Here is a 22029-nt window from a genome sequence, read left to right on the forward strand (position 1 = left end):
GATGCATGTGACAAGGATTTGGGGGTGACCATGACTGTGCCCAGGGAAGATTCCCAGTAAGTATCAGGACTGCCCAGTGAGAGTCCAGGGGTGGGGACCAGGGTGGTCTGGTGGTTTACATGCACCTCCTGCTGTAATACATTAGGAAAGACATTACAGGGGGTAAATTGGTATTTGACTCCCCATACTGAAATCTGTGGGGGATGACACACGAGACTTAACTCACTTGAAAGTGCTGTTTGTGCAGACATGACCACCATGTCATGCAAACAAAAACACACCGCACCAAAAAAATCCTGTGTTAAAATTTTCAGGCGGTTAACATTAACACATGCCCTATGACTAGATGGGGTTTTTTTTGTGTATTTGGCTCAACCTTTCCTGTTTCAAGGTTTCTAGAACTATCACTCAAGTGCCTCAAAACTAAATCCTTTTAAGAACTAACAGTTGACCATGACCATTGCTGTCAAGCCTAGGCATGTGTTTAGTAGGCTGTGCTGTGGCCTCAGCTGTTAATATCAGTTCTGCCATATGCTATCAAAAGCCCGTCAGCTTCTACCAAGGATTTTCCAGGTTGACTGTCCAGTTGCAAATCATATAGTTGTTTAATCAGTGGTCATTAGAGCCTTGTGATCAGTCTCTGCTAATACTGGCATCCCATGTATGAATACATGACATTTCTTACATGCTTACACAGGTCCCTTTTCCTCAGTCAGGGGCACAATGATTGCCTTCTCTTGAAAATGCTCTAGAAACATAAGCTATGTGTCACAGGTGATCCTTTTTTTCTATAAAGAAGTGCTGCCCCACTGCATCATAGGGCATTGTTACACATACTCTGGGATAGAGGTGGGGGTGAGGGGGTACTTTAATTAGAAAGGCTCTAAGAGCTGCTCTAATCAAAGGGCTTTCAGCATCATGTATATTCAATGTCCCACACTTCAAAATGGCAGCTTGGCACTTTAACTAAAACTCTGACAAGCTTTAGTTAAAGCACCCCTGCCACCATTTTGAAGCATGGGGATGCTGAATATATGTGACACAGAGCCTGGTGGAACATGTTAATTAGCACACAGTTAATCAAGTCTGCTCTGACATGTGCTAATTAGCAGACATTGGAGTAGGTATCTGGCACGTGCATAGGTACCCATAAAAGTTAATGTGTGGCTGAGAACTGTTAACATGAAGGCTTTGGATTCTTTGCAAATGGGCAGGTTTTTTTGGGGAGGAGGATTGCTATCAAGAGATGGGCTCCATCTGACTAAAACTGGAAACCATTTTTAGATATTGTCTGGCCAACCTTATATGGTGGGTTTTAAACTAGGTTCCACAGGAGACAAGGAACAAAACCCTCCACCAATAGAGCAAGCAACTGAGAGGGGAGAGGACCAAAAAAAGAAGCTTAACTCCAGGGAAGGGCCAGGCGGGCCACAGGACAGCAGAAACACACACACAAAATGGGCAAAAACTGGCTAGATGGCAGCACTATGGAGAAGGATCTAGGAGTCCTGGTGGATTACAGATTTAATGTAAATTTGTTCGCAGAGATTCAGTATAAATTTGCAGTGTGATGCAACTGCATGAAAGGTGAATGTGGTTTTGGGCTGCATCAATAGAAATATTAGTTGCAAGACATGAAAGTTGATGTGCCTCTTTACTCAGCACTGATTAGGCCTCATCTAGAGTACCGCATACCGTTTTCAGCTCCACATCTTAAAAAAAGAATGTGGAGAAGTTAGAGGGTCCAGAAGTAGGTAACAAAAATGAGGTTGAAAGTAGGCATGTCCAGCTTGTAGAAAAGATGATTAAAAGGGGATATGAAAGTAGTCTACAAATATCTAAAGGGCTGCTATAAAAAAGAGGAAGGACATCTTTTCTCCTGTCACTGCAGAGAGCAGAATGTATAGCAGTGGCTTGAAGTGGCAGCCATAGTTATAGCCAGGGATTTTGGTGCCCGGTGCAGGTTATTTGCAGAGTGCCTTTCTATGTGTTGCTACATAACACAATATATTAACTATTATTACTTCTTTTAAAAGAAGACACTTGTATATTAAAGGATTGCCTCGAGTACATGCAAATATGTGTGTAGCACAAAAAGAATGAAATATGGAAGAGCTAGGATTACAGAAAAGGGAGTTCTGGATCTGCAGTTAAGAGGTTGTGATGTATGGAGTTATGATTGCTGAGGTTGCAGAGCAAAACACGTTACACCCAGGATGTCTCTGGGGGGGTTCATTTTATCTGGAAAAGATAAGAAAAGCCAAAGCAAGCTCCTCCAAACAATACACTGGTGTACTGGAATATTCTCAATGAGGCAATATTAACAAAAGCAGCTACATACAGCAGAGGATACACAAACATACTCACTACCAGGTGGAAAGACCTTCAGCTGCCTGAAGGGACACTGATGCACCATCACTGCCCGCCTCGAGGTCATACAGGCTAACATCCCCTGTGTCATTGTCATAGGTTGTGTGCTGCATAACATCTGTGAGGCCTGGGAGGAGCTCTTCTGTGAAGCTTGGGTGGAGGAGGCACAGTGGGCAGAGGACTCCTGGCACTGGGATCGCCAGCTGCAGTGGCAGCAAAAGCAATGCCCTCCACAATTGAAGCTCTGGGGAAGCTGCACACCTGGCATTGGGGGCCAAGGCACTTGGTGTGAGGAGCACTGGCATACCACCATCTCCTGCACTCCACGATGTTGTCCACCTGGACAGCCGGCCATGGACCCTGGCCCAACACCCCCCCAGCACCATGCTCACTGAGGACAGTTTTCTGGAAAGCACTTTATTCCCCTCCACAAACATAGACCTCATCCCACCCTCCCTCCTAAACCACAGACCCTGTCCCTGTCTCCCTCCAGAACCACAGAGCCCCTCCCCCTGACCCACAGAGCCCCACTACCAATAAAGCGCCCTCTTCCCTGTGCAAACTATGTACAGTGCTCTGTGTGCCTTTCTGGGGTGGGGGACAGTGGGGTGGGGGCACCTACATGGAGAAGCCTGGGGACAGGTTCCCAGAAACCTGGCCTCTGGCTGCACCGCCATGGGTGAGGCTGCTGTGGTGAAGCTGGTGGGTGAGGGGCTCACCCAGGGGTGAGGGCAGCTGCTGCTGTGTGCAGCCTGGAGCCAGAGCCAGCAGGGACTGCACACAGTGCTGGTCCCACTGTGGTTAGCTTCTATTCCAGGGTGCTTGGAGCCAGGGAGAGAAGCAGGGGTGGGCCCAGGCAGGGAGCCAACTGGTACAGGATCTGGGCAGGTGCTGGGGCAAGGGGACCTGGCCACAGAAGGCACTGCTGCACCTCAGCCAAAGCCCACTGGGAGCTTGTGGCTGGGTGGTGAGTGGCTGAGAGGCGGCACGCAGGGCTAAGGCCAGTGGGAAGGCAGCAGGTGGATGAAGGTGACTGCCAGGGCCAAGATGGTGTCCAGCACCAGTGGTCCTCCTCCATGGCCTCCACTGCCCTGCCCACCATGGTGGCCTGCTGCTCCTGTGCCTCCACCATCCTCTCAAGGAGGATGATGGAGGCCTCTCTTCAAAGGCCAAAAGCTTGTCCCAGAATCCCTAGTCCACCTGGTTCTTGTCTTGCTCATGCGCAACCCTCTCCCACTTACGCATTGTGTCTTCCACATGCCAGACCCACAGGTCCACCAGCCACTCCTCCACCTTGTTGGCCAGCCAGTCCAGCAGCTGGGTCCAGTCCTGGGTCTGCTGCTGCTGGAGATGGCACATACAGAGGGCCCCAGCTGAGACTGGTAGTGACCCTGAAGGTGAGGCATGCACAGTATGGGGTGCTACTGCACTGAGTCATCCACCTCACTGTGCCAGGCCCAAAGCCACACGTTGGGGGTCTCCCCTGGGGAGCCTATGTTCGTCCATCCCCTTTCCTGGAGAACACCTACAAGCCTGGGGTAACGCTGCCACCACCTGGGCACTGGTCTCTGTTAGGGCTCTGTGCAGCCTGGGGTACACACACCCTTCAAGCCTTAGGAGTGCTTTGGGCCCTGGTAATATTTCTGGATGCTTCTTATAGCCTGAAGCTTCCCAGGGTAATCTCAAGAAAAACTGAGTTAGTTAATAAATGGCCGAGTTTTGCTGGGAACGAAAAGCATCTCAGTCCTTTTTGCCCCTCAGGAATTCACAACCAGGAATGCTGTAATCTGAAACCCTTTATTGTTCAGGGTGAAGAGGTGAGTGGGGTGGGGGGATAGACAATGACATTTTAAGAAAAAACACCTTGAGCAAGTTCTAATCAATTGAGTCTTTCAAATATGGGCTCAATGGCCCTTTTAATATGTGTCTAAGTTACTTAGTTCTAATCTACTAGCTAATTTTCAGGCATACTCACTGTTTCATCCCAAGAGAGAGACTCACTCTAGAGGTTCATGCTTCTGTGTCCCAAAATGTCTCCCCGCAGGAAGTGAGTGAGAGGAAGCTCCCCTCCCTTTGGGAATTTTTATAGCCTGGATGTCTAGGTGACCAGGTTGAACCAGGCAGCCAGAATGAAACCAGGGGGGTCGTCCCAATCCAGGGACAGACAGAGGGGGATTTCTTTACACCTCCCCCCCTTATTTCAAAAGCCTGTGCCCATGGCCTTACAGGGCTGTGGGCACTGGTGTTGCTCATCTAGAAAGGTCATTTTAATACAAAAAAGAAACCCATGTAACACATAAGACTAACTATAGCAACAATACCCATAAAACACCAGGAGAAGTTGGGGTTTTCAAGTGCCAGAGAGCTTTGGAGTGGTTCTGTGTTTTCTGGTCTGTTACCCAGAGTCTTTACTGGACAACGAGTCCACCACCACATTCTGGCTTCCTTTTACGTGTTCCACTGTCATGTTGAACTCCTGAAGCTGCCATGCTCACCTTTGAAGCTTGGCATTGGTGTTCTGCATTGTCTGCAGCCATTTAAGTGGGGCATGGTCTGATAGGAAAGTGAACTGCTTTCCCCACAATTAGGGCCTCAGCTTGTTCAGTGCCCAGACAATTGCCAAACACTCCTTCTGCACAGACAATAGGTTTCATTTGCGGGGAATCAACTTCCGGCCTAAGTAAGCCACCAGTTGTTGTGTCCCTTCATGTTCCTGCAGAAGCACAGCTTCAAGTCCAGTGTCTGAGGCATCAGTGGCCACACAGAAGGGCTTATCATACTCTGGTGCCCTTAAGATTGTCTGTCAGATCAGGGCAGCCTTCAAGGTGTTAAATGCTTGCTGTCATTCCTGCTTCCAGACTACGCAATCAAGGTTGTCCTTTCTCATTAGCTTATGCAGGGGAGTAGCTATTGCCCCAAAGTCAGAGACAAACCTTCTGTAGTAACCAGCCAGTCTAAGGAAAGCTCTGACCTGCTTCTTAGTTTGTGAGTGTGGCCAGTCTCTAATGGCCTGTATTTTATCCCACATTGGAGCGATTGTGCCTCTGCTCCCATGGTGTCCCAAATACACCACTTTGGGCAATGCCAACTGTCATTTCTTTGCTTTCACTGTAAGTCCGCCCTGTTTGATCCTATCTAACACAGTGTGTAGATGAAACAGGCGTGAGTCAAACATCTGGCTGAAGATGGCGATATCATCAATATAAGCCGCTACAAACTGCTCAAAATCTCGTAGCAAGTTATTAATCAGTCTTTGAAAAGAGGCAGGAGAATTGCACATACCGAAAGGGAGGACTGTGAACTCATACAGTCCCAAAGGCGTGGTAAAGCATCCAGATCCGGTGCCATCTGCCAGAACCCTTTGGATAGATCTGGATGCTTCTTATAGCCTGAAGCTTCCCAGGGTAACCTCAAGTAAAACTGAGTCAGTTAACAAACAGCCAAGCTCGGCTGGGAGCAAATAGCATCTCAGTCCCTTTCCCCACTCAGGAATTCACAGCCAGGCTGCTCACCAACTACCCCAACCCAGCCACAGGCTGCTGCAGGAGTGGGGAGGGGTGGGCACACTGTGATACCTACACACTGCCAGCTACGATTGCTCATGGATTGCTAAACCTTAGAAGAAACACTGCTGGGTAGGGCATTGAATGGATAGGGCGACGGCTGCCCAAGTCTAAAGTGTATAGTGCCAGGTCCGTCCTACCTGGTTTTTTTGAGAACACTGATTCAAAGTCTTGGAGAGCTGTGCACAGCTTCTCTTTGTCCTGAGAGGGAAGACGATCAGGCAGGCAGAACTCCTCTACCCCTGCCCCTCCTTCCCAGTCAGCACACAGGATCATTTCCTCTTGTTCCATAACCTTATCCCCTGGTTCAAAGGTACACAAGTGAGCCCCTTTATCACACCAGACACTCTGCTTGTCCTGGGCCTGGGCCAGGGAGTCTCACACCACCATCATCATGTCAACCAGCTCCTCATGAAAGCCTAGCACATACTCTACCACTGATGCTTTGGAGATTTTCCCTTCCAACTCCTCTCTCACAAGATTGAGAGGACCCCAAACTTGCTTCCCAAACATCAACTGAAATGGCAAGAACCCAGTAGACTCCTCAGTAAGCAAAGAGCACATGTGGAAGCTTCTCATCCCAGCCATTGGGGTTGGAGTCCACATAGGCCTTCAGCATACCTTTCAAGGTCCCATTAAACCCCTCTACTAGCCCATTAGTCTGTGGGCGATAGACTGTGGCCTCGAGGTGTTTAACCCCAGAGGACTTCCACAGGCATTCCCCTACCTCACCCAGGAAGTTCCCACCCATCAGTCAGGATCTTGGAGGGGAAACCCAGCTGGAAAAAGATCTTTGTCAGGGTGTCCGCGACCACAGGAACCTCCATGGAGGCTAAGGCAACTGCCTCCAGGTACTGTGTCATCAAATCCACAAGAGTTAGGATATATTTCTTCCCTCTACAAGTCTTATGCCTCAGACAGCCCACAATGTCTATCCCCACTCTTTGGAAGGCTTGATCAATGATAGGGAGGACCTGCAGGGGAGCTTTTCTCTTGTCCCCACTCTTGCCCATCCACTGGCAAGTCCCACACTCCAAGCCTGTCTTGGTCTGCTGCCTGGTATCATGTAAACCAGTACAACCTGTTTCATGATTGGGTTGTTGACAACTAAACTGATGCCCCGACCTGGGCTAGCCTTAGTAAGGAGGGTGCATGGACACCCAGCAGGACTAAAAACACCACCTGTCAAAGGGTGGATGAGCTCCCTGCAAGTCAATGGCCAGCCATACCTGTGGTTTGTACATTCAAACAAACACCTAAACTTACCACAAGCACTGAAGCCAACTTCCAACAGCTTAAAACACAAAACCTGCCAACAGTACCCCCACAAACTGCACACCAGAAGCTATCAAAGACAACAAAACCCAACTACCTGTGGGGGCACATTCCTCACCAAAGAAATACTTTGCCTCCAGTCTCTCAGGCCTGATCCTGAGAGGGAAGAAATGACAATGCAAACCACTTTTCAAAGCTGGGTCTATGAACTGCATTTCATCAGCCTCCTAGGTAGTAGGTACAGAAACTCATGGACTCAGTGTAGACAGTGGAGTTCTGGCACACGGCAACCTGCCGGACATCTCCCACCCCAGGCACCTCTGCACTTTTACCTGCGCTGCTACATCCCCCTTTCCCTCTACCCCCCACCCCAGCCTGTCCCTCCCCCCCACCGATGCCTCTATTTCCATTTTCACTGACTGGCTTTTTTGCCTGCATTGTGGGCCAGGCCAGCCTCTGGCTTCTTTACTATTCCTTCCATCCAGGACCAACTGCAGGTACTTTCTCAGCCTGACAAAGGGGTTTTCAACCCTAAAGCTAAGCTGAGCTCACCAGGAGCCTCACAACTGCACTGCAACCAGCAAGCGTCAGGCCTGTCAAAGACGTTACAGGTCAGGACGTTCCCCAGCCAGGACTTTGTGCGTGTGTGCGTGCATTAGCTGGAGGTTATGGCACCTCCTACCCGCCTTTCACCAGGGGATCATTGTTCTTGGCATTATGGGGCTGCCGTGCCACCAGCAGTCCCACCAGGCCTCCTTACCCTGGCAGGGTGCAGTTTTAGTGGTCATGCCCAGGACCTGGGGCCTCCTCCTTCCCCATAGCCCCAACCCCATACCTCCAAGTTCGTCCTGGCAGGGGAATGAGCTCAGCAGGGACATGTTCTTCTCCTGCAGGACCAACTGCAGGTACTTCCTCAGCCTGACAAAGGGGTTTTCAACCCTAAAGCTGGCATCCCAGGCAGCTAAGCTGAGCTCACCAGGAGCCTCACAACTGCAACCAGCAAGCGTCAGGCCTGTCAAAGAGGTGACAAGTCAGGACATTCCCCAACCAGGACTTGTGGGGAGGATAGTCCCATATCTGGAAACTTGTGAGTGCTTACTCACCTTTTACAGAAGCTGGATGTTGGCTGCCCCATGGCCCCCCTGCTTTACCTGGGGCAGGTGAGGGTTGAGGGGAGTTCTACTAAAAGGTTACATTATGGGTTGGTCTAGACCAGTGGTCTCCAAAGTGGGGTGTTCGCACCCCAGGGTGTGCGCAAGATGATCCATTGGGGTGCAGGAAGAAAATATTAGAACTTCTATTTATATGTACATTTATATTAATATACATATATTGGGGGTACATGCTCAAAATTTTTTTACTGACAGGGGCGTGCGATCAAAACAGTTTGGAGACCACTGGTCTAGACGACCTCTGGTCCCTTCCAGCCCTAATTCTCCATGAACGCAGCTCTCATTATCCCTGCGTGCCGACTGGGACACGAGCCAGCGTGCTAAGGGAAGAAGCAGGGCGGGATTTCAGGGGGCCTCTGGAAGCAGGGGGAGTCTTGGAGAGCTCCCGTCAGGTGAAGCGCGGGCTGGCAGCCTAGCACTGGAGCCGCGGACCAGCAGGGCCCTGCCTCCCTGCGGCGGGACACTCGGGGCGGGCGCGCTCAGCTGCAGCACGGCGGGAGCCTCCTTCGCCGCTGGCAGCCCAGGCCCCGCCTCAGCCCCGGCCGCTGGGAGCCGCGGGGCGGGGCGGGGCGGGGCGGGGCGGGGCTTCCGCGCTCTGAGCGCCTGGCTGCCCCGCCCCGCCCCGCCGCTTCCCCTTCCTGTGCCGCAGCGGCCTGGCCGCCGCCTCCATCGCCACGGCGGCGGGGAGCCGCTCCCGGGGCCGGCGGCATGGGCGACAGGGTGGCTCTGCGCCGGCTGCGCCATGTGGCCTCGTGCAGGTACCGGGGGACGGGGACCGGGCCGCCGGGGACCCGCCGCTCCTCCCCGCTCCCCCTGGCGAGCGGCGCGCAGAGCCCGGCTGGCGGAGCGCGGCGGTGGGAGGCTGCAGCGCAGCCGGCTTGTTCTTGCATAGATCGAGAGCTGGAAAGTGGCTGAAGGATTCGCGTCGGCTGCCACTTCCTCCTCCTCCTCCTCCTCCTCCGCAGCATCCTTGTTGTTACTGCTGTTATTAGTAGTCATGATTATAGTGATGTGTTGTTTTACCATTACTCTTAACTCGGAGAAATTTGGACGAATTGGAGGATTGGGCTAAAAAAATCTCATGAGGTTCAACAAGGACAAGTGCAAAGTCCTGCACTTAGGAGGGGACAGTCCCATTCAGGGGTAGGGGCTGGGGCTGACTGCCTCTGCAGGAAAGGACCTGGGGCTGAGAGTGGGCAAGCAGCTGAATGTGAGCGCGCAGTGTGCGCTTGTTGCCCAGAAGGCTAACAGCACACTGGGCTGCACTGGTAGGTGTACGTTACCAGCAGGTGGAGGGAAGTGATTCTGCCCCTGTATTCAGCACTGGTGAGGCCACATCTGGAGTACTGTGTCCAGTTTTGTGTCCCCCTCTACAGAAAAGACGTGGACAAATTGGAGAGAGTCCAGCAGAGGGCAACAGAAATGGTTTGGGCAGTGGCTCCCAACGTTGGGGCAGGACCCAAATTATGGTTGCACGGGTTCCACCCCTTGCTACACCCTTCCTGCCTGCAGGGCTGTTGAGGTACATGGTTGTGTACAGCCTGCAAGGGTTTAAGTTGTGGCGCACTGGCTCCTATCTAGCCACCATCTCCCTCCATTGTTCCAGTTGCAACAGCAGCTGGAGCCTGTGGGCTTCCCTTCCCTCCTCTGGCTTCTGCTTCATACCCCTGCTTCTGCTCCTGCCCCACAGGGTGGGGAGTGTGGTTCAGCCCAGGGAGCTAAGGGTAAGGCTAGGGCCCTATAGTATAGCGGTAGCCGGGTGTTTATGCAGAGTCCGCCTAGAGTCTGAGCCTGCCTTTATCTGCTTATTTCCTCACACTTGCTGCATTAGTCTTGAAAGGATCTTGCTGGTACTTCAGGGTGCCCCAGCATCCTGGTTGAGAATTGCTGCTCTGCACCATGCGATTTGCTACAAGTGGCACTGGCAGCCTCTGTATGCCACGTGGTAGATTGGGGAGGGGGCAGGGAGCAGAAAACAGGTCGGGCAGGGAGCACAGGGCAGAGCAAAGCAGCAGAAGAGGCAGGGAAAGGGGATTGGAGTAGCAATCAGAAAGGTTGGCCCCCACTGGTTTAGATGTTGAAGTCTATTTGTGGCTGCAGAGCCTATGAGGGCTTTCAGAGAAAAGGATTTGGGGATGAGAAGGGCATTAACTCCCCAGGGACCCCTTCCTGGAGGACTGGAAGCCAGCCAAGCCACTCTGCAACTCTCATATCTCTTGTCAGCCATGTTTTCATCCCCAAACCTTTAGGAGGAGACCCCAGGTATCAGGAAGCCAGCATGGCAACAGCTGCATTTTCACATGTCTCTGAATCCCTGCAAGAGGGGATTCTGCATATGAAGAATTTGAACAGGGGCCACCTCTTTGCATGGCTGGGATCTGTCGTATATGGACTCCCCTGTGCAGTATGGAGAGAGGGTGTGCTATGGGTGGCTTTTAGTTAAGTGAATGAAGGGGGTTATTCTACTTCCATGGTACGGCGGAGCAAGGCTGCCTGCTTGTGGAGATTCTAGGGGTGGTGGGAACAGGGGAAGGCCTTGTGGGGGAAAGTGGGGAAGAATCCTTTCCACCTTGCCATTGCAGCTTGTGGCATCAGACACTGGTGATGGATTAGATTGCCCTGTTCTACCAGCTTGGAGCTCTGCATCTCCTGTCACTTCCCTTGCACTTCTGACTCTCTGTGTTGTGGCTGCCTTAGAGCATGGCATGTTATACAGATGGAGGGTGTAGTTGTTTGTCTGCAACTAAGGAGGTAAAAACCAAAGTGTCTTCTAGTGGCTGCACCTCCCTACTCCTGCTGGAGACAGGTTCTGTTTCCTGAGCTACAAGTAGGCTCCATTATTTTTATTACTGAGCATGTTGCAGCCCAGCATCCTCCATCAGCCCAGACCTATTGTACCACTTGCTGTACAGATACGTGGGATATAGCCTGTGCTCCTAAGAACATGCAGTCGCAAAGGAACAGCATGCAGGCCCCTAACGAGGAAGAAAGATGAGGGAGGCAGCCTCATCTGCTGCCTTGTGTTGGATTTAAAATGGAAGGGGTGCCTAGAGAACAGACAGAGAAATCCACTGAAGGAAGGGCAAACAGTGGGTGGGATGAAATCTGTGGGGTTTATGCTGGAGGGGATCCAGGAAGAACATGTGGATTCTGTGTTGAAACAGAGTCCAGCTTCTCTCTTCACCAGATTCACATGCTGGGCACTTCAGGATTGTTGCACAAGCCTCCACTGACCTATCTCTTTGTGCAGTGGTGTCCCATGGTCAGGAGGAGGGTAGAACTGATGTACTCAGTTTGGGACCTCAGTAGTGGGGGTTAATGGGCCTTATCCAGTTTGGTATAAGTGCCAGTTCCATCATTCCAAATGGCCACTCCTTTGTGAGTGCTGTTTGCTGATGCAGTGGCCTCCAGTTCTCTTCTCTTTGGCACATGTCTCTGTACTTGACTTGTAAAGCTGTTGTTACTAGCATCCTCCTGTTACAAGCATTGCAATCTGACATCCTGGCTCTTCTCTTTCAGGTTAGAGGATAAGAAGTTGTCTGTTTCTAAAGCCTGTGTTCTTCAGCCTTGGATTTTGAAGCTCTTGTTGAAATATGAAGAGCTGGAAGTCAGTGATAATCCTGTGGCTGGGCAGGTCCTGAAAGTAGGTGCCTTGTGGAGCTTGTTTCCCCTCCTGTGTGGTGCTTGCACTTTCCCCATGCCCTGCTAGACAAGGAGCTCTGCTGCAGGTTGCCATCCTGGATGTAACATTTCTCCAGGCCTCAGCCTGCTCTGCTTGTCAGTGACTCGGGCAGGTTACTATTGTGGGTGGAAAACTCAGCATCTCAGTGGGGGTTGAAGGGGTAATTAAGATCCATCAAAGAAGTAAGAGCCAGCCTTTTTGTAAGGCATGCTGTTTCAATCCCCTTCCCCTGCCTGATTTCTTCCCATTCCCTGCCTGATCTGTTGCTTTTGCTTCCTGTTTCTTGCCGTATGCTCCCTACCTGATCTCTTCTGTTTCTTGCTACCTTTTCTGTCTATTGCTGTGTTCCCTGCTCTCTCTCTGATCTGCTCTGTGCTATACCCAGAGGCTGCCTGTGATGCTGGTTGCCACTGCTGCATTAAAAGATGGGTCTCACAAATTTCCAATGCTCCCTTTCTTTCTTAAATGCCCCTTATGTGGCTCTAGCTTTCTCTTCCACCAGGATTTGCTTTTCTCTTCCCAGAGAGAGAGAGAGAGTGTGTTGTTTCTTTTTCTCATTTCTGGCCCTGATGGGTTTTTTTTCCCTTGTGCCCTATTTGATTGTGTTGGCAAGATGTTTGAGATCCCTATTTCATTCTGAATCACAGCAGCTTCCTCCTCCCTGAACCCTTCTAGCAGTTGGCAGGGGTCACTGGAGAGCTTGGCAAGGCAGTCCTTTTCCACAGTTGGGTTTGGCAGCATTCAGTTTTTATCAGTAAATGTTGATAAATGTCAGTTTCACCTCACACCCACAGACTGACAAGAATATTTCCATTATTAATAATCAAAATTATAGACAGGGCCATAAGAGAAATGATGGCTGATGGAGTATGATGACAGGGGAAGCAGTTGTACAGAATTGTGCTGGCTATAATTTGGACTGCAATTCCCAGAAACTTAAGGGGACTGGAAACAAAGGAAGAGAAAGTGACAAAGCGGACGAGGGAGCTACAGGCGAGCGGAGCTGGGACTGACGGTGGTTCTGCCGCTCAGCTGTCAGCCATCCTGCAGTAGTTACGTTTGTTACAGCAGTTGGTTAAACTGTACTATAATAATAGCACACTGTCATTAATAAAGTGTCTACCCCCATATGCGTAATTTCATGCAGTTTTGAAAAGTTAAATTGATTAAAAAAATCTAAATAAATGCTTAAAAATAAACATCAGTATTATCTGTCAAAATTATAAAAAAAATTAAAATTGAATTCAACCACAGCTACCCATATTGCAGAGGGCTGGGGAGGGTGACTTGCCTGATGTCAGCTGTGCTGCTTTCTCCCTCTCTTCTCTGGTTTTTACCCAACTCTGTGGCGTTTTATTAGGTATCCCAAAGGTCTGAGGTGCTTCCCAGGCACAGAATAGACAAAGGTCCCTACACTGAAGGATTTGCAGCCTGCTGGGACAAAGCTGGCAGGACAGCAAGGCAGCTCTGTGGACACATATTGTGAATGACTGATTTTTACAGTAAAAGAAGGGAAAGAGTAGTTTGCTTATGATGCCAGTGATGTGTAAGAGCTCTTCATTAGGGAGCTCAGAAAGAAACAGATCCCTGCAACATGTTAAACTCAGTGACAGGGCAAAAGATAGGGAACAAATGGCAGCAGCAATACTCAGCCCCTGCTTTCATGAAGCTCCAGAGCCCAGGGACTGAGTGTCACTGCTACTGCTCATCCCCCTCTTTCTGTCCTCCTATGCTGCTGAAGTCACTGTGTTTGGGTGGGGGTAAGGAGGAGGGTGAGGAAGAGTGAACAGCAGCAGTACTTGAAACTAGGGATTCTGGGCAACCCTGTGTTGGTCAGAGCTCATGGCACCTGCAGTGCTCTGGCACAGGCTGCCATTGACATGCCAGTGAGGTCAGAGAGCTCCCTGCAGATGTAGCACACAGGCAGAAGAGGGCAGGACTGTGTCGCTGCACCCCTTATGAATCCCCTCCTGACTGAATAATCTAAACTTTGCATAGTCTGCTGCATTGTGGGGTGGGGAGGGTCATGATGATGGACTTCTTCAGTTCCATCTGAGGCAGGCATCTGTCTAGGATGATTTAGAAAAAGTGAATGTTGCCTATATGCAAGGGGTTGGAATAAATTGTCTTTGAAGTCCCAGTCCTGTGATTCAGTTATGGTGAGTGGGTTATAGCCTAGATTAGAAAGGGAAGATGAGAATGGTATCCAGGTCTGAAAGATGCTTTTTAGCACAGGTTCACTTGGTTTGTGCTGCCTTGGCTGGGAAGTTTCCATGCGTCTTAGGGACCTGCAAGCAGAGAGGAACATGAGAGAAACAAAAGACCAAGGTGAAAGAAAGTGTAGAGCCAAGAAGATGAATGAGAGCCCCCTTATCCAGCCCCTGATGCTGTCCCTGGGTCTCTTAGTTGACCCACATGGCATATACTAGAATGGCCCCACTCATAGGGCCCAGGATTCATGCTACATATGGTGCTCACTCCAACCGTTCTGGGATGAGAGCTGCAAGTAGTGTTGGTCCTAGAGTGGTCAAAGTGGGCACCGCATGTAGCTTATGTTTTGAACTGGCCGGAGCGGATGTCACGTGCACTGGAGCCAGCATTTGGGAGGATCTCTGGGTCCAGCCCAGCTTTCAGAGCCAGCCTTATGCTGTTCATCCAGTCTGTGTATCAGTCCTACACCAGTTCTAACACCCCTGCCCTAGAATGATCTTGTTACTGTTCCCACTGCCACCTAGAAGAAAGGAGCATCTCCATGAACCTCACGTGACCCTAACAGTCTAGATTTGCTGTCCCCCCTAGCCTTAGGAGGCAGCCTAACTGTGATTTCCTCACAGGCAGGCATGGGCATGTGGTCCCCTATGATCTTGTGGGGAGTCTAACTCCCTGTCTTCCGAGTGAATGATCAGGTGCTTGTAATAGAGCCCTGTAAGTCTGATGACAGGTTGTGATCTCCAGTTCTTGGGGATTTTGGAGGTTTCAGGTTTTTTTCTTGACCTCCCAACTTGTTGGTAGGTTTTGAGCGACTCAGCAGCTGCAGACCAAGATGAGGAGTGCACAGCTGCTGTTCTGCATGTCTCAGATGGGTCCTTCTACATCCGGGTGATCATAACCATGGAAGCTGTGCAGAACATAGAAAGGTGGGTTCTATCTCCACTGTCAACACAGGTTGGGAAAACTGCTTGCTGTGGCTGTCAGGTAGGCTTAGAACAGATCTCATTTAAAGTTGAGTTGGGTCCAGAAGATGATCCAGTGAGCTAGCATGATTAAGGCATATTAGTTCCTGTAGCTGACTGCACACAAGGGAGTGACATGGTTACCATCATATTAATCTACCTTTTACTCCCCAGCCCAAATGACCAGATACCCATTTATAGATGGGGTCACTGGAGGCAACTTTTTGGCACAAGTCCAGGGCAAGGCTCAATCTTTTACCTCTGGATCTGTAGCAGAATGCTTTAAACACTGCCTCTGTCCCCTAGAAATGAAAACTACTGCATCTGGAAGAATAGTAGAAAACCAGGGTTGGAAGGACCTTAAGATCATCTAAATCAACTGCATCTCAAGGGAGGTTCGTCACTGTCTAAGTGGAATATTGATCTAACCTGCATTTAAACTGCAGAGACAAAGGTCACCAGAAATCTGTCTCAGAAATCTTTTCTAGAATATGGCATCCACAAAATGAGGGAGTTCTTATTAATACCTAACCTAAATCGCTTTTGTTACCATCTGAACCCATTGCTTGTTGTTCTGTCTCCTGTGGACACAGAGAACATTTGAATACCATTCTCTTTCTAACAATCCTGTTTTTGTTTTTGAAGGCTGATATCAAACTGCCCTTCAGTTTTCTCTTCTTCCGCCTAAATAATCCTGAGTGTTTTTTCAGCTTTTCCTTATATATTGTGTTTTCTAGACCTCTAATCACTTTTGGTCTTCTCTGAATTCTTTCCATTTTGTTCACATCTTCCTTGAAATGTGGTCCCCAAACAGACACAATATCAAAGTTAGGCCTCACTGATGCTGAATAGAGGAAAAATTGCTTCCCAAGACTTGCATACCACACTTCTGTTAACACCTCCTAGTGTGCTATTAGCCATTATTATTATTTTATTTTTTTTGCAGTAGCACACTTTTGACTCATTCCACTTGCATTTCACTATAACTTCCAATTCGTTTCTGCAGTTTAAAAATTGCAAAATCTCTGATATTTTTTAACTGGAAAAAAAATCCCAAATACTGTGATTAAAAAACCCCAAATCCATGTTTTTCTGCAATTAAAATTAAATGCCACTAATATATCTATTGATCTAGATAGGTAGATAGATATAGATCTCAGTTGAACATGACATTTTATTGATATATTTACAATTTTAAGCAGTTTGGAAGCCTGCCTGTGCCTCAGACACTGTAATAAAATAATTTAAAATACCTATAAATTTTGGTGTTTGATTTGGGTTTTTTATCATGAAAAATTAGAGCTCTCTCTGCCCCCTTCACTCACCAGGTCATGGGTCTAGCTGTGGCTGTGGGTCCAGCTGCGCCCTCCCACTCACTGCTTTGTGGTACTGAGGAGCCCTAATATGTCAGTGCCCTGCCTATGCCATTTCCCCTCCCCACAGCCCCCTGGACCCTGCCAGTGCCCCTCACTGTCCACCCAAAGCCCTCTTCCCTCCCAGCCCTGCTAGAGGGGGCCCCCAGCTGCCAGAGCTACAGGGCCAGGGACCAAGATCTACAGCCCCTTGCAGCAGCATCCAAGCCTCAGCTGCCACCCATGGGAGGCGGTGGCTGCTGAAGCCTGAGGAGAGCATGGAGCCCGGCTCCCCCTCCCCTGCAGGTACACATGCACATACATGCACATGGCACCCCCTGCCTGACCACCTTTCTCCCCACCTCCCCCCTGTTGCAGGCTGGCACTCTGCCAACTTGCAAGAGGAAACCTACTTTTCCCACATTTTTCTCCAGGAAATCCATGTTTTTCTCCTTTAAAATGAGAAAATCTGGGTTCTGCTGTGTTTTCCTGTGGTGAACAGAAAACCTGGATCCCTGTTCAGCACACCTTAGGATTAGAGCAGCTCACCCCAGTGCAGGATTCCACATTTTGCTTCTCATATTATTACCCTCAGTGCCAGCAAGTCCTAGTTCTTGATTCTGCTGCTGGTAGTGATCTTCATAGTGGATGCAGTGCTGTTCTTCCCCAAGTTCACTGGCTGAACTCTGCATTAGTGACAGCTGGGGAAACTCTTGGGATGAAAACATAGTGTTCTGAGCATGGGCTGGCAAGCCAGAGACTTCTGGGTTTTAATCCTGGCTTAGGCACTACCTCCTTGCACAACTTCTGGTGAAGTCACTGAACCTGCTTGCCTCAAATTCCCCATTGATACAAAAACGGGTTAATAGTATCCTTTTCCCAGTTGACAGAAGGGAAGTGTGGCCTGGCTCCACCAGTAACAGAATCTGGATACGTGGCTGCTCCCAGGTTCCTGTCATTCCTGGTCTGTTTGACCGTTGCGCTAAGAAGCTAATTGCAAATGGCACCACTGAGTTATGTCGACTGCTGTAGAACCCTCTTGCAGCTGTATGGCAGATGAAGCATGTGCCTCACTGGCTGGTCATGTGAGGTTGAGATCTTCCTTCACCCCCAAAACTATTCTGCTGTTCTGTTTTTTCTAGTGCCCAAATCCAGATCAGGTTCTCCAGCCTCGTTGGCAGAATTCTCATCTTACAACAATACAGTGTGCGCTTCCAGGAAGAAACCAAAGTGGTAAGGCTTCATTTTGCCTGCGAAGCCTTGGGAAGCTTTAGCTGTGCAAAGGCAGGGGCGGGCTTGGTGCATTGTGCTTTGAGGTTCCTCGTGTCTGGATGCTCTCACTGAGAGGCCACATGTCAGAGCCTTGTGTACCATGCACTAGAGTGGGCATAGCTCCCCTCATGCTGCTGGAAACCCTCTGACTGGCTGCTCTTTGACTTGGGTGTCCTGCAGACATTTGTAATGAGAAGGCAAAATCCCAAAATGAACGGCTGAGGAAGGGAAGGACTGTTCAGGCTAGAAATGTGGCTATTTGGGAAAGGAAGGGGAAACGATAGCTCCTCCAGAGACCGCATTTCAACGTCCAATTCTCTGGGTAGGCATAAGGCTAAAGGGACTGCATTACCACGTGTCCCTGAAAGATAGACTGGTGGTGCAGGCATGCAGCCAGTCCATCAAAGAAAGAGGCTAAACAGCCCCAGGAATTGCTCATTCTGAATGCATCCTGCTTTGTTTGTAAGGGCAGGTGGGCCAAGATGGAGGAGCTGGCAGCATGGAATACGTTGGGTGTGGGCTGGGCCAGGGGGTCATTAATCTATCGTGCTGGGTCCTTCTGTGAACCCAAAACCCCAGGGATGGCGTAGTTGGGGATGGGGCGATTTCTGGAGGATTCTGGGCCCTGGTATTGTTGAAAACTGGTTCACGCTCCCAATCCCATTACATCTCTCCATTGAATAGCCCTCATGTCCTACCCAGTCTGCATTTCCTCAGCCCTGACCAACCCCATGCATTCTCAGCAGCCATAAAAACGGAGACCTTGCTGAGGTGTGTATCTCTGTCCCGCTCTCTTCTGCCTGTGGCCTAAGAGCCATCCCAGAATCCTTTGCAGCAACAAATTTCTCCAGTGTTTTGTTGGCACTTCTTTGTCCGGGACTGCAGTGGGCAGCCTTCCAGCCAGGCCTCCGGGACCCATTAGTGTGGCCTGCCGAACCATCATGGCATCGCTGAGGCTGTGATCCCTGCCCCCTGTGAAAAGAGTAGTCCAGTTGTCCCTTGCTGAGGAGAAAGGGAGGTGGGAGGGCTGAGTTGTCCTGGAGGGGCGGGCAGGGGTGAAGGCAGGCTTGTGATTTCCCACATCCCCAGAATGGCAAGAACCTGCGTAGAGGCCTCAAGGAGAGGATGAGGGCTGAGAGGAGGGTTTGCGTGTGACCTGCAAGTCTCCCACTAGGTGTTCCTGCAGGCTCAGAGCTGCAGGCAGGCCATGGGCCCTGCTGAGCTAGGCCCACACTGCTGGGCCTGGGCTGTGAAGGAGCCTGCCTGCCTCTAGCTGTGTGATGCCGGGTAACCGGATAGACAGTGTAGGAGAGACCCAGAGAGGAGGGAGGTGAGGCAGTCTCCATCTGCTTCCTTCAGCCTGTGGGCTACAACCTGCATGTCCTGAGGAGCCTGCACTTGGAGGGGTGCCGTGCTCCAGGGCTCCCACCTCCAAAGAAGACTGAGGTGAGCATTGGGAGACCAGACCAGGCACCATCAGGGCATGGACCTCTCTCCACAAGCCTCATGGGGAAGCATGACCCTCCCCTTCCTCCTCCCAGTGGCATTGTGGGTAGGTGTCTCTGCAGTGCACCGCACACCTGATAGCACTTGCCGTTCCCTTTCAGGAGGATTGTGCATTCTACGTGCAAGTCCACCGTTTCATCGTGTTGCCCATGGAGAGGCAGAGGGTAGCGTCGCTGGACTGGTAAGCTCCTCAGCCTGGAGTAGTAGGGGGGAGAATGTGCAGAGCTTGCTAGGTTTGCACTCGAAGATGAGATGGTCCTATTGGGATCCCAAATCTGCCCATATCCACATGGTGAAACCACGAGGCTGCAAATGCCTATTGACACTTGTGTATTTGCATTGCTGTGCATTGTTAGAGCCAGAAAGCAGGCTCAGGTGAGGGGGGGAAGAAATATTTTATCACCCCTGCACTCCATGTCTTTAAAAGCCAGCAGATGCTGCACTAGCAAGATTTTCTCCCCTTCTCCCTCCCCACAAACCCAGGAGAGAGGCCAGCAGCAGCCAGCTCTTCTGCTCTCACCCTCCCCAACCGCTACTGCCAACCCAAGAGAAGTAAGGAAGGTTGCTGCGGCTCCCTACCCACTCTCAGTGGACCTGCAGGGGCACACCGGGAAGAGGTGTGGCTATGCCTGCCATGCTTACCCAGCACATACCTCTACTCTCTCCTCTTGCTTGGGCAGGGAATAGCAGAGTAAGGTGTTTTTCCTGCAGATCCATCAAAGAGATTCCAGATTCAGTCCTCACAAGTAACCCAAAGAGTGGCATTGTTACATTTCCCCGGGCTCTGTAGTCATTAGAATCCAGTTGACTGCTGGAGATGGGAAAAGAAACTGGGAATAGCGATGTCCAGTGTCTTAAACAATTGTATAACCCATTGGCAATATGCATTGTGTATCTGTGAATGGGCTGTTCTGCAGAAAAGATACCAATCCTTTCTTCCTATAGCTGAAGTACAGGAAAGCTGTTTTAGTTCAGAATCTGAACTGGGAATGAAGAAACATGGCATATTGTAGGCAGAGCTGATAGAAGCATCTGTTGTTACATCTGCCTGACATTTCCTGTTACAAAATCCTGTTTTCATTTTGCCAAACTTTAACCAGTCAGGTTGAAATGAGTGGTCTTTTCCTTTTTTCTTTTTTTTAAATTCCTGCTGAAACAGATCAACCATTTTGGAGAATAAGTTTAGAGAAATTACAGTTTTGCCTACAATGTTGCCTACGTTTTTGTTGTTTGAAAAGTTCAAAAGCCTCTAAGTTTAGAAGTAGGTACTTACTGTTTGACAGAAATGGTTCTGATATCAGTGGATGCATCTACATGAGATGTTTACTGCAGAGCTAACTAATTAGCTCTGCAGTAAGCATATCAGCATCTACACGTGTGGCCCTATTAGGGCTCATAAAACTAATATACTTCACAGCAGGATTCTACTTGCAAATACGAGTACTACCATGATGCAGAGTTTGTGTGCAGCAGTGCACATGTAGATGCTGTCTGCCAGCTAGCCCTGCACTGAAGCATCCTTGTATCCCAGCCTGGTCGGAGCAGCCCCAGGCTGATCCCTATGGCCCCCTGTCAACCAGGGCTGCTCTGACCAAGCTCTGCATGCTGGGCATGAATATACTTCAGACCGATAAGCTCTGGAGTTTATTCATGTTTACTAATTGCACATGTAGACGTGCCCAGTGACGTGCTCTTTGCTGTTCTCAAAGGCGGTGGGGGTAACTCTTCCACACTTGGCAAAATTTGAAAAGCAAGTTTGCACATGCTCAGTGTTTATCAGCAGCTAAGTTCTTAGTTTCTCTCTATTCTGGGCCTGCTATAGCCTAGGGCTCTAGGATCTATGCAGTAATTTGGCAGCTGCTTCTCCCAGCTTATGGCACCGCCACCAGAAACCATGGCAGAAAGACAGTGCCTTGCAGTACTTCTCTGTAACTACTCAGCCAGTGTGGAGGAGCTTGCAGCCCAAATGGAACGGGGGGGCAGCAGAGAGAAGTGTTTGAGAGGAAATCCTTCACCAGTAACCAGACTCTTTGCTTTTCCAGTCATCAGGAACCCTCAATTCTGCAGAAGATAAAGGCACTGTGGCAGTAAGTACACCATCCAGTTACTGCTATTTTACTTATTTCACTATTTTCCCTTCTTGTGGAGGTGTGATTTTGTGCGACTGATGAAAGCAGAGAGAGATAGTTAACTGTGTTAGTCTGAAGTCAGGCATCTAGAAGGCAAGGCAGGGTGGAACCTCAAAGACTAATGCATTCAGAAAGGCATGAGCTTCTTTGGGCTACAGCCACAGTAGGATTACGCCTATGAAAGTCTGACTTTCTGAACAACTTGGTCCTTAAGGTGCCACTGTAGCCTGCCTTCTGCCTGTTGAAAGGAGGTGAGTTTTCAGATAACTCATAATTAATCTATGGGACTTAATGTCAGAGGAAGTGATTGAGAAGAGTTCAGAATATGCAAAGTTTATATAGATGAGGATATTCATAGTTATATTAGGATAAAATATTAAGGTAAGTTCTTCTGCTTTAGCCTGTGAGCAAACCTGTAACACTGTTAGGAGGAAGCTTTAACAGGCAACTTATTCCTCCTAAGCAACTGGTAAGAAACACTTGAGACACTGGACCAGAGAAGGTGGACCATTGTACCAGGAACATCCAGACCCCT

The 22029-nt window shown here is 49.7% G+C and overlaps 1 protein-coding gene across 3 annotated transcripts in view; it reads left to right on the forward strand.

The window, feature by feature from the left end:
• Positions 1–8998: 8998 nt before the first annotated feature.
• The window catches only part of ACD (ACD shelterin complex subunit and telomerase recruitment factor), a 31249-nt gene continuing 18218 nt past the window's right edge, over positions 8999–22029 (forward strand). For all 3 annotated transcript variants that reach the window (XM_090062617.1, XM_090062618.1, XM_090062619.1), the window contains exons 1-6: positions 8999–9138; positions 11900–12023; positions 15075–15199; positions 17730–17820; positions 19467–19546; positions 21408–21452. In XM_090062617.1, coding sequence (XP_089918743.1) covers positions 9089–9138; positions 11900–12023; positions 15075–15199; positions 17730–17820; positions 19467–19546; positions 21408–21452 — 515 coding nt within the window. In that variant the 5' untranslated portion in view covers positions 8999–9088. The remainder of the gene's footprint in view (positions 9139–11899; positions 12024–15074; positions 15200–17729; positions 17821–19466; positions 19547–21407; positions 21453–22029) is intronic.

This window comes from Crocodylus siamensis, chromosome 9 (genome assembly GCF_052110815.1).
Source record: "Crocodylus siamensis isolate JL-2025a chromosome 9, ASM5211081v1, whole genome shotgun sequence".
Taxonomy (NCBI): Eukaryota; Metazoa; Chordata; order Crocodylia; family Crocodylidae; genus Crocodylus; species Crocodylus siamensis.